Source organism: Brassica oleracea, chromosome C9, assembly GCF_000695525.1.
Source record: "Brassica oleracea var. oleracea cultivar TO1000 chromosome C9, BOL, whole genome shotgun sequence".
Classification (NCBI taxonomy): domain Eukaryota; kingdom Viridiplantae; phylum Streptophyta; class Magnoliopsida; order Brassicales; family Brassicaceae; genus Brassica; species Brassica oleracea.
Genome location: NC_027756.1, coordinates 9,949,457 through 9,960,874, shown reverse-complemented (window position 1 = coordinate 9,960,874; position 11,418 = coordinate 9,949,457). Strand labels below are relative to the sequence as shown.

The 11,418-nt window shown below is 30.4% G+C and overlaps 2 protein-coding genes across 2 annotated transcripts; both read left to right on the top strand.

Moving 5' to 3' along the window:
- Nucleotides 1–1,349: 1,349 nt before the first annotated feature.
- Nucleotides 1,350–3,776, top strand: LOC106319176 (tetraspanin-10). The gene is made up of 11 exons (XM_013757427.1): nt 1,350–1,712; nt 2,003–2,115; nt 2,199–2,253; nt 2,334–2,389; nt 2,493–2,540; nt 2,615–2,663; nt 2,743–2,826; nt 2,906–2,973; nt 3,121–3,246; nt 3,353–3,428; nt 3,534–3,776. The coding sequence occupies exons 1-11, from the start codon at nt 1,659–1,661 to the stop codon at nt 3,597–3,599; spliced, it is 795 nt and encodes a 264-aa protein (XP_013612881.1). The 5' UTR covers nt 1,350–1,658; the 3' UTR covers nt 3,600–3,776.
- Nucleotides 3,777–5,652: 1,876 nt separating this feature from the next.
- LOC106314279 lies at nt 5,653–6,162 on the top strand. The gene has a single exon (XM_013752182.1). The coding sequence runs from the start codon at nt 5,653–5,655 to the stop codon at nt 6,160–6,162; it is 510 nt and encodes a 169-aa protein (XP_013607636.1).
- The last annotated feature ends 5,256 nt before the right edge of the window (nt 6,163–11,418 follow it).

Below are 11,418 nucleotides of genomic sequence, written 5' to 3'. Positions count from 1 at the left end.
CCCCACCCCTTGTTTTTTACATATTCTGAAGATAAACAAACTAAAATGACCGTTGGAGCAATACTTCTTGATCTATCAATTCGAGATTTATATTAAATAAATAATTAACTAGAGATTGCGATAATTTTAGCGTGATAAATAATGACACTTCATTACAAGATTTGAGAACAAATAAATCTATGTTCTGAAAAAGTAATACGCATTCGAATTTAATAGTAACTAGATTAAGACCTGCGCTTTGCGCGGGATAAACATTATATATAAAAATTATTTTATGTATTATATGTTCTTACGTATTATGAAATAATAAATATATATTGAATCATTAAAAATCAGTAACTATTACATATATAATTAAATTGGTGCGAACATATAAATCAATTTTATTAATCCAGACAATTTTTAAAAAAATTTGATAGGATATGTAATTAAATTTAAATGATATTAACATACATAGTATATTTTTAATATTAATGTCTATTAAATGATGCTTTCTACTCATATATTTTTTGATCATGTGCATCTTTAATAGCAAAAACTTTAAATTAGTGATAACAAAATTTTTATTGTGGGATTAATAATTTTAGTAATTTATAATCTAAAAACAATTAACTATGTTAGTTCAAAACTTTTATCAAAAAACTATTCAAAGTAAATTTTGAAATTAAAATATTTATTTATTCAATATGGTTTATAGTTTAATTTAGAATGATATATATACATATATATTTTAAATCTTAATGATTAATTAAATTAGACTTTTATTTATATGATTTTTTAATCATTTGTATTTTTTCATAACAAAAATTTTAAACAACGGATCACAAAATTTGAACGTGAGACTTTTAACAGTTTTAGTAATTTAAAGTCGTTTTTTAAAATTCAAAATATAACATATACAGAAAAATCTAAATTTTTAAAATATGGTTATTGTGATTTTTTTAAATTATTTTAATAGTTTAAAATTAAACAAATTTGATAGAAGATACATTATTTTCTTATCAGATCTTTATTATTCAAAATCATTAATTGTCATATATACTTTAGCCACATTAGGCAATTCCGTAATCTTTATTTAAGGAAATAATAAATGACATTAATAATAAATTTATGGTTAGTTTAATAAAAAACTTATTATATAATTAGATGGACCAACATATTTCTCTAATTATTCTCAGAATCGTTTTAGTGTACACGTGGCTACAAAAAGAATTAGTAATGTTTCAAAAATAATATATAAGAGATCTCTGCAAAGATTTAAAAAAACCAAACAAAACTTTATGAAAAGAATAAAACACCAAATCAGAGTCGCTCTTAGGATTTGGCACGAGTCAAACGTATACGTTTGTACATTGACCCCTCATCACTGTCTCTCTCTTATTGTTTCTTCTTATATTCGTCTGTCGTGGCGTGTCTGTTCTTGAACTCTCATCGCCAATAACTGAAACCAAAGCATTATGAGCTGTTTTTTACAATGACGAAAGTACCCCCAATCTATTTTCGTTCTTCTTCTTTCTTTTTGGATTAAAGACCCACCTGAAGTTTAAATTCTCATTTGTTTTCTTGCAAAACCCTGAACCAAAGTTTGCATCTTTCTCTTCCAGTTCGTGTCTTTTTCTTTGGAGAAGTTTCTTTTTGAAGCAGGAAGCTTGAAGATAATGGGTATGGGCACAAGCACTTTCGTTATCAGATGGGTCAATCTTCTTACTATGGTCAGACCCTAAATCTCTTCTTCTTCTTCTTCTTCTTCACTTAGTTTCTATTTCTTAGAGCAGCATTGATCATTCTTTTGATTCTCTTTCAAGTTTAAATGGAATTGGTTTGTGGAATTAGATTCTTGGTTTCCGTACAACTTAGGTTATGGTTCTGTCTTATGAAGATTCCTAGTGAAATTCCACTGCTTGAGTTGTCATAATGTGTGAAAGTTTCGACCTGTTAGTGTTTGCTTGTTTCTGAAACTCTATAGTAATGTCTTGTGTATTACAATGTTTTGTGGGTGAAGCTATTGGCTGTGGCAGTAATAATATTTGGGGTGTGGATGAGTACACACAATGATGGATGCAGAAGGTCACTCACGTTTCCTGTCTTAGCTCTTGGTGGTTTCATCTTCTTGATGTGAGTTTACACTAGGCAACAATGGTTCTTAATTATGTAGTCTCTTACTTAAATGTTCTCTGATTTGAATGTATTTTCTTCAGATCCATAATCGGGTTTCTTGGTGCGTGCAAGAGAAGTGTAGCGCTTCTCTGGATTGTATCCTTCACTTACAATCTTCTCTTTGCTGTTTCTTCTGCTTTTGAATCCTTCCTTGACATGATGTTTCTCCTTTGAAGTATCTTGTTGTGCTCCTGATCGTCTTGATAGCGATTCTTGTCTTTACAGTCTTAGCGTAAGTCTCATTTTCCTAAACGTTATTCAAGAAAAATTTTAGCTGTTGAAGATCTACTTGAAGAATTCTCATTCCTTGTTCTCTTTTGGTGGGATTTTTACAGGTTCATTGTAACAAACAACGGGTCAGGGCATACCAACCCTGGTTTAAGGTAATTGTGTTACCTATTCTTCTTCCATGTGTCATTACAATGCATAGATCTTGAATATTTCTGTATGTGATTAGGTACAAGGAATATAAGCTGAATGATTACAGCTCATGGTTTCTAAAACAGGTAATATGATTGCAGAAGTATCAATCAAACAAGAATGGTTTTCTTCTCCTTTCTTTTCTAACTCTTGTTGATGTTTCAGCTTAACAACACCGATAACTGGAAAAGACTGAAGAGCTGTCTTGTTAAATCCGAGCAATGCAGGAAGCTTTCAAAGAAATACAAGGTCTAGTAAATGCATTACAGTATCAATCTTGACCCTGATAATGTGTTGAGTGTTCTTGATTTTCTTTTCTTGTGTTCAGACAATCAAACAGTTGAAATCTGCAGAGTTAACCCCAATAGAAGCTGGATGCTGTCGACCACCATCTGAGTATGTTTCTTATCCATGTTTCTATACCTTTCCAAATATATAACTGACTGAGTATATGCGTATATGACTCTTCTTGTTGTTTATTGATGTTTCTATATCTGTTGAATTAACTGTCTCAATGTTGTTGTGTTTGTTGTTGCTGCAAAGGTGTGGTTATCCTGCGGTGAATGGCTCTTACTATGACCTGAGCTTTCATTCAATAAGTTCTAACAAAGATTGTAAGCTTTACAAGAATTTGAGGACAGTCAAGTGCTACAACTGTGATTCTTGCAAGTAGAGCTATTCAACTTCCCCTAAAAAAAAAACTAATTCTATACAATTGTGTCATTAGTTTTCAGATGGGAACTAATTATTCTTTCCATTTAATTAATAACTGCAGAGCTGGAGTAGCTCAGTACATGAAAACCGAATGGAGACTTGTTGCGATGTTTAACGTGGTTCTGTTCCTTGTCTTGGTAATACATTACTAACACAAAAGTCCAACCATTCTCTTCTCACATTTGTAAAGTTTTTGGTCTTTCTAAGAAATTACTGACATAAAAATCTCTTCCAAACAACAGTCAATGGTGTACTTTGTTGGGTGCTGCGCGAGAAGGAATGCTGCTAGTTACCGGTCCAAAGCTTAGAAACTGAAGCTTTGCTCGTTCTATTGTTGGTGAATGCTTTACAGGAGGAGATTGGCTAGAGAAGCCACAAAGAACAACCACTTCTCTTCATTCTTTAACTCTCTGTAATCAATGAACTGAGACAGATGGAATTAATACATGAAACAATTTGACTGGAGTTTTACAAAAGTCTAGTTTTTATTCATCACTGTTATAAATACAAATTTTGTCATATATAGTATACATCAAAATATCCGAATCAAATATCAAATATACAAATCATAAAAAAAGTTGATCATGATGAAACTAATTGAATTATAGATACTTTTAAAAAAAATTGGATATCTAAATTGATTTTCTATTGTTATTCATTTAGTAGGAGGTGAATAAGAAATCATTAAAAAGATTGATGACGTTGTGGGAGGTGGAAAAGCTTATCAGTTGCTGCAGATAATATTTTTTTTTGAAAAAGGACATTCAATTAAAAAACATAAACATATAAATTTTGCAACCATAAAGTATTAGAAAGTACAATGAGACAAGCCTCATATCTAGCCAAGCAATAGCTTAGAAAAAGAGAATCTTATACTACATAAGCTTAATGAAACAAGATAAAAAAGAGCAAACACTAGGGAGTATGATATCCACAGCTTCGACGACCTCGTTTACCTTTCCTTCGTATTGTTTTCCAATCCATATCTTGATATTTTTGAAGTGGTTTTATTGGCCTTCCACCTCTTGACATGCTGAGATTTGCCGTAGCATCACTCAGAAACTCATCTCGATCATCCTGCTCAGTTTGATGATCAGTTTGGTTATAAGAGAGGCTGTCATGTATAGGTGAATACATAAAGGCCAATGAATTGTTCCTTGAAACCAAATTGGTCTCAGAAACAATTATAGGTGATGAAATTCCTTCCATAATAGAATTTTGAGTTGGAGCAGGTAAGGTCCCTGCTAATGGCGATGAAGTAGACTGAAAGTTGGAGCTAGTGGCTACTGTTACCTTAGAGTAAATGGGGAAGTTTGCTGGCGTTGTAGGATCATTCGGTTCAACACCCTCTTGTGTTTGCATCTCTTCAAACTTTGTTTCAGTAGTGCTTTTCACACTAGAATGACCTTGTGCTTTTTCAGCTGAAACCAAACTAGCTTCTGAATTTTCTTCTTGTACCACCATATGACCTGATGCAATATTGATCTGAGTTTGTTCTTTTTCCAAATCTTCATTTGGCAGATCTTGCTTTGATTTTTCCACACTCGTTATGTCCAACTTGGAGATGGCAATATATAAGAACCATGGTGACTTGGAGATAATATCCACAAAACTGGATTATATTGTAACATGAGTGTCATATATAAATGTTACTTCATTGCTCGATTACTTGTTATGAGAGCTAACATAAATGTCATATAAGAACCATGGTGACTTGGAGATGGCAATCACTTGTTATGAGAGCTAACATAAATGTTACTTCATTGCTCGATTACGTGGACAACACTTTTTGCTATGTTTAAATAATTTTAACCGTTGATATCTTTATGACAGATTTTGATTCAAACAAGACAGAAGACTCGATCTAGTCTTCAAAATTCTTAATACTTATATCTCAACAATAAAATATTGGTAAACATTAGCAAAATTCATTTTTATTACTTTCCTCCAAGTTAGAGCCCAAAGAACAAAAAGCGATGAGCTGAGATGGGGTTTCTCGCGCAATGGAGTGTATGACTCCAAGAGTGGCTATAAGTTAGCAGAAAGTATCTCTACCATCAACTCTGAACATCAGACCTCGCTCCCACCCACGGAGAAACAGCTATGGAGAGACCTATGGAAAACAAAGACATCACCTAAACTCCGGCATTTTCTTTGGCGAATTTTATCCGGAGCTCTGGCGGTAAAGCAGCAACTAGCATACAGAGGCATTCCTACGGACGCTAGTGCCCGAGATGTCATCAGGGCCCTGAAACTATTTGCCATATGCTCTTTCATTGCCCACTGGCTAAAGAAGTGTAGGAGCGCGCACCTTTTCCCCTGCCCCAAGCTGGTCTCTCTACCTCCTCGATGTTCGTAAATATGCATTACCTTATGGCAACGAGTAAGGAAAATTTCTTGGATCCCAAGACTCGTCTAGCGTTTCCGTGGTTGTTATGGCAGATATGGAAGGCTCACAACCTATTCTGTTTTGAACAGAAAAGCTTAGACGCTGAGACAGTTTTGGATAAAGCCATGGAGGAGTCCTCAGTTTGGCTGCAGCTACACTCCTTTATTCCACCTGAAGCTCCTCCGATCTTAGTGGAAGAAAAGATGTCACAATGTTGGGAGAAGCCTCCACCGGGTGCTATTAAGTGCAATGTGAGCTCGGTGTGGAACCCACAAACAAGAAATGTTGGTGCGGCCTGGATCATTAGAGACTCAGATGGGAAAGCTCTCTTCCACAGTCGTCGTTCCTTTGCTGGTGTTCGGTCTCAGTTGGAAGTTACTTTAATTAGTTTGGTGTGGACAACGGAAGCTCTCAATGACATTCAGATGAGGAGAGTTCACCTTGAATCTACAGATTCTTATCTAAAGAATTCCCTTTCTTAAGCATCGGTACCTTGGAGCTTGCATCTATTATGGAGAAGATTTCGTAAGGCCCTTGATAAGCTGGAGACATATCGGGTGGTGCGTATCACTGATAAAAGCAATGTTGTTGCTCATGCTATTGCAGAAAGCGCTTTGCAAGCTCAGTGGCAGCAATCGTATTTGGCTATAAATGGTCCGGATTGGCTCCAAACTCGGATCAGAATGGAAGCTTTGGGAATGGCCTAGAACCTCTTGCTATGTTATCTCGGAGCAGCTAAAAGTCTTCGAGTTGTTGACAAACTCTATCTTTCTTTTTGGCCCGATGTTGGGTTTGTAATGCCTACTGGCAATTGTCATTTTGTTTATGTTTTCTTTTCATGTTACACTACAACCGGTTTGGTTGTTTGTTCCTCGAGGACACAAGACAAAAAAAAATCATTTTTATTACTTTGTATATATTATCTAAACTATTTAATATAAATAAAAATCAACCAATATTTACAAATTTATTTGAAATATGAATATTATACTATGATATACATGTTTAAAATAAAAGGTACCGGAAGTTTATATGCATTTAACACGGTACATAATATTTACAAAGTACAATTTGAAGTTTTAAAACAATATGAATTTATTTACAAACACGATTTTTTCATTTGTAAATACATAAATAGATAATGGTAGTTAACTTAAAAGTACAACTTAATACAAATTAGCTGTATTGGGTAATTTAAAATTATTATAAAATAATATAATTATTAAAATAGATATGCACGTAGCATAGATAAAATACTTAATAATTTTATAATGGTTTTTATGCATAACACATAAAACCACCTATTAAGGAACAAAATTTCAGTGACGTTCAAATTCTGATGGTTTATCATAATTCATAACCCCTTCTAAAATAAATTCCAGTGACCACATCGTTTTGTAGCGGCTGATCGATATATTTCAAGGTCATGAAAATACTTATCATACCTTATCCTTCGAAAATTAACTAGGGTCGACTCTTTCAAGTTGATGGTATATCTTATATATTAAAATAGAAGTCACAACCTTGATTCATGTGTGATTTTTTTTAAAAAATAGACCTAATGAACTTATTCCTAAAAAGTTATGTTATATTTAATATATAATCTTATCATTTAAATTTTAAACCTACCAGAATTTTTATTGGGTTATCAATAACTGGATTTAAAGAATTATATATTAAAACAGAAGTCACAACCTTGATTCAAGTGTGATTTTTTTTTTAAAAAATAGACCTAATGGATATTACATTTAATATATAATCTTATCATTTAAACTTTGGGCATACCAGAAACTTTTATTGGGCTATCAATAATTAGATTTAAAGAATAGATGATCCATTGGACTTATAGATAATATAAATTAAATAGATATAATTTAATGTTATAATACTATACCTCCATATGTTAAATATTTAAATATTTGTCGATGTTAATTTTTAAAATTATAAAGATTTTTTTAAAAATAACAAAAATCATATTATCTAACAATGATTAATCTTTACTACCTTAAACCAATGAAAACAAATTTTAAACTATATAGTTTATTTTAAAAATTAAACAAAAACTAAATGTTTAATTATTTACTCGATAATATAAATCTATGAAGCGAAAAGTTTAATTTTTAAAAAAACTTTTTAAATATATGAAATGTTACAATATCTTTGAATATGACAATAAAACGATATTTTATTAATCTTTATATATATAGTTATGATTTTAATAATGAAATAATAATCTGAAATATATATATATATATAGAAGAAAATATAAATACATGTGAAAGTTTAGAACAATCTATTCAATGAAAAGCATATACCGTAAACTTTTATGTTTTATAAATTGATAGACACATATATTATAATATATACTAATTTAGAATTGAAAACAAAATATTTATATAAAATAAATGAAAACAAAAATTCATGCGGTTGCGCGGGTCGAGATCTAGTTAATTTATTAATCTAAGGTCATATTTTATCTACCATAAACAATTCATAGTTTTTTGACATAAAAATATTAAGACCATTTAAATAATTAGTTAATATGAAATATTGGATTATTTACATTAATAATAAATTAACTATAAATTTGATTTTTTTAATTATAACAAAATTTGTTGAAATAAAATCTAACAAAATCTTACTTAAAATTTAAAATATTTTATAAAATGACACATTAATTAATTTCGTAATTAGTAATATAATGTTACTATAAATCTAAAATATTATTATAAAGTAAGAAAATAAAAATTCTATATTATTTTTCTTTATAATTTCTATAATTATATTATGTATTATATAAAATAGAAGTGATATATGAATTAAATATGACAAAATTATATTAAATAGGTAAACTAAAAAAATTATTTTTCAATTTTTTCATTTAAATAAATTATCACTCATCATTGAAATGGGTTAAAATTCATAATATATATAATCTTTTATAAAAAAATAAATTTATTAACATAGGTTAAACTTTTATATCTATAACTATATATTATTGGTTTGTTTATTTTGAAACTCCCAACAATATTTTGTTTAAAAAAAATTATATACAAAAATATAATAGTAGTATATACAAAAATATAATAGTATATAATAAACATTAGTTCATATACTATTTAAAAGAACATGTTATTAGAAAACTTAGAAATTTTAGTAATTCATTTAAAATATTAATGAAAAATCAAATTTTGAATAAAAGTTTATTTATTATTTATTTATAACAAAATCTGTTGAGAAAAATTTAGAAAATTTTATCAAAAATTCATTTTTTTAAGACATAATATATTAATGTATTAACAAAAACAAATTCAAAATTCATGTAAGATTCCTAACTCAAAAATGGTTGTGTAATTTTCCAAAGTGTTCTTGACAAAATATTAAATTTTGAAAATAAATATTCAAACTCAAAATGATAATATTTTAAAATTTTAAAAAGTTAAAATCATAGATAATAAAGAATAACTTTTTGAAATGCACCACAAAAAAAAAAGAATATGTTATAAACATTAAAGCAATCTAATATTTTGAAATCTTAACTAAAAAAGAAAAGAAAAGAAAACTTAATATCTTAACCTCCAAAAATATCCTATATCAATAAAATTTACTTAAATAATATGATAGATGTTACTATGTGTAAAATTTACTAAAATAATAGTGCTATATTATTTAAACAAATAAGTATTTTTACTTATAAATTTCGTAAAAAATAAAATGATAGATGTTAAAAGTATATTTTTTTTTTCAACACAACATGTAAATATAACTTATCTTAAACATATTTATTTTCTATAATATAAATAAATTTAAAAATGTATTATACGCAAAATTTATAAATTAAAAAAAAACATATTTTGAAGGAGGTGATCTATTTGATTATTTCAGATTGTTATTTTATTGTACCTAACTTGAAAATATATTTGTAAGTAAAAAACTTAATAACAAAGTAGAATGTATTAAACAAATCACTATATATCAATAATACCGAAGAAAAAATATAAACAATAATATTATAGAGTTACACAATATATAACACTAAAATGAAAATTATATATTTAAAACATTTGTAATAATAACAAATATATTCATCAAACAAAAAATATCCGCACGGGCGTGCGGGTTAAAATCTAGTATCTTATTAAATGTTAGTTCTTTATTGGGCTTTTTGCAAATATGACTCAAAACTTGAAGTCAAACACAAAACTAACCCACGTTTTTTTTGGAACTTTAACTTGTCTCTTTCACCCCCAAAGTTCAGATTATTCATGAAAATGCCATCACTTTTTTTTTGAAAATGCATATTTTACTCTATCACCCTCATCTTCCTCAAGTATTCACAATATTGTCATTGCCATCAATACACCAACCACCATGAACAACCAATTTGAAACTCTTAATTCACCTAAAAATCGATTTACACTCTTTCTTTCTCAATTCTTATGAACCAAATACAACATCTCTTTACTTTCTCTCCATATTCATCCAAAAAAAACCCAAGATTTTGATTCTAAATTTTTTATGGTTCATAGAGCAATTGAAGCTTACGATTCTTGGTCGGTAACTTTTGTTTGAGATTCTGGGTACTTGGAGAAGACTTTTTTGTGCTAAACAAGTTATCTTACTGGTTGAAACTAAGAAAATAAAACAAAAAAATATATTTTTGGCTAGACGACTTACACGGGAAGTCGTCCATCAGACGACTTACAAGGGAAGTCGTCCATCAGACGACTTACAAGGGAAGTCGTCCATCAGACGACTTACAAGGGAAGTCGTCCATCAGACGACTTACAAGGGAAGTCGTCCATCAGACGACTTACAAGGGAAGTCGTCCATCAGACGACTTACAAGGGAAGTCGTCCATCAGACGACTTACAAGGGAAGTCGTCCATCAGACGACTTACAAGGGAAGTCGTCCATCAGACGACTTACAAGGGAAGTCGTCCATCAGACGACTTACAAGGGAAGTCGTCCATCAGACGACTTACAAGGGAAGTCGTCCATCAGACGACTTACAAGGGAAGTCGTCCATCAGACGACTTACAAGGGAAGTCGTCCATCAGACGACTTACAAGGGAAGTCGTCCATCAGACGACTTACAAGGGAAGTCGTCCATCAGACGACTTACAAGGGAAGTCGTCCATCAGACGACTTACAAGGGAAGTCGTCCATCAGACGACTTACAAGGGAAGTCGTCCATCAGACGACTTACACGGAAGTCGTCCATCAGACGACTTCCACGAAAGTCGTCCATGATTTTATTCTGAGATTCTGGTCAAACCTTGCTTATCATGGACGACTTCCATGTAAGTCATCCGACGGACGACTTGTCTAGAAAAACATAATTTTTTTTGTTTTATTTTTGAATTGCAAAACTAACCTGAAACGACTTACATGGAAGTCATCAAGGTATAACAAAATATTGATTTTTTTTAATTTTCTACCGGACGACTTCCATGTAAGTCGTCCAGGAAAAGTCAAATTTCTGACACAATCCGATCAAATGCAAAACTAACTCATTTTTCCTAGACGACTTACATGGAAGTTGTCTCGATTTTTTTTTTTAACAAACAAAGATGGACTTCCATTTAAGTCGTATAGGTTAAAAATCAATTGCAAAACTAATCAGAATGGACGATTTCCTAGAATTCTACCAGGCGACCTCCGTGGAAGTCGTCTGCGTCAATATTGAATAAACTTTCATTTTCTCTAAAACTATAAAGACTTTTTAATTTTTTTTT

Excerpts from the sequence above, each read along its gene's own strand:
- LOC106314279 (XM_013752182.1), top strand. The coding sequence starts at position 5,653 with ATGCATTACCTTATGGCAACGAGTAAGGAAAATTTCTTGGATCCCAAG.
- LOC106319176 (XM_013757427.1), top strand. The coding sequence starts at position 1,659 with ATGGGTATGGGCACAAGCACTTTCGTTATCAGATGGGTCAATCTTCTT. Across the intron at positions 2,541-2,614 it reads CATACCAACCCTGGTTTAAG|GTACAAGGAATATAAGCTGA; the intron begins GTAATTGTGTTA and ends GTATGTGATTAG. Across the intron at positions 2,827-2,905 it reads AGCTTTCAAAGAAATACAAG|ACAATCAAACAGTTGAAATC; the intron begins GTCTAGTAAATG and ends TCTTGTGTTCAG.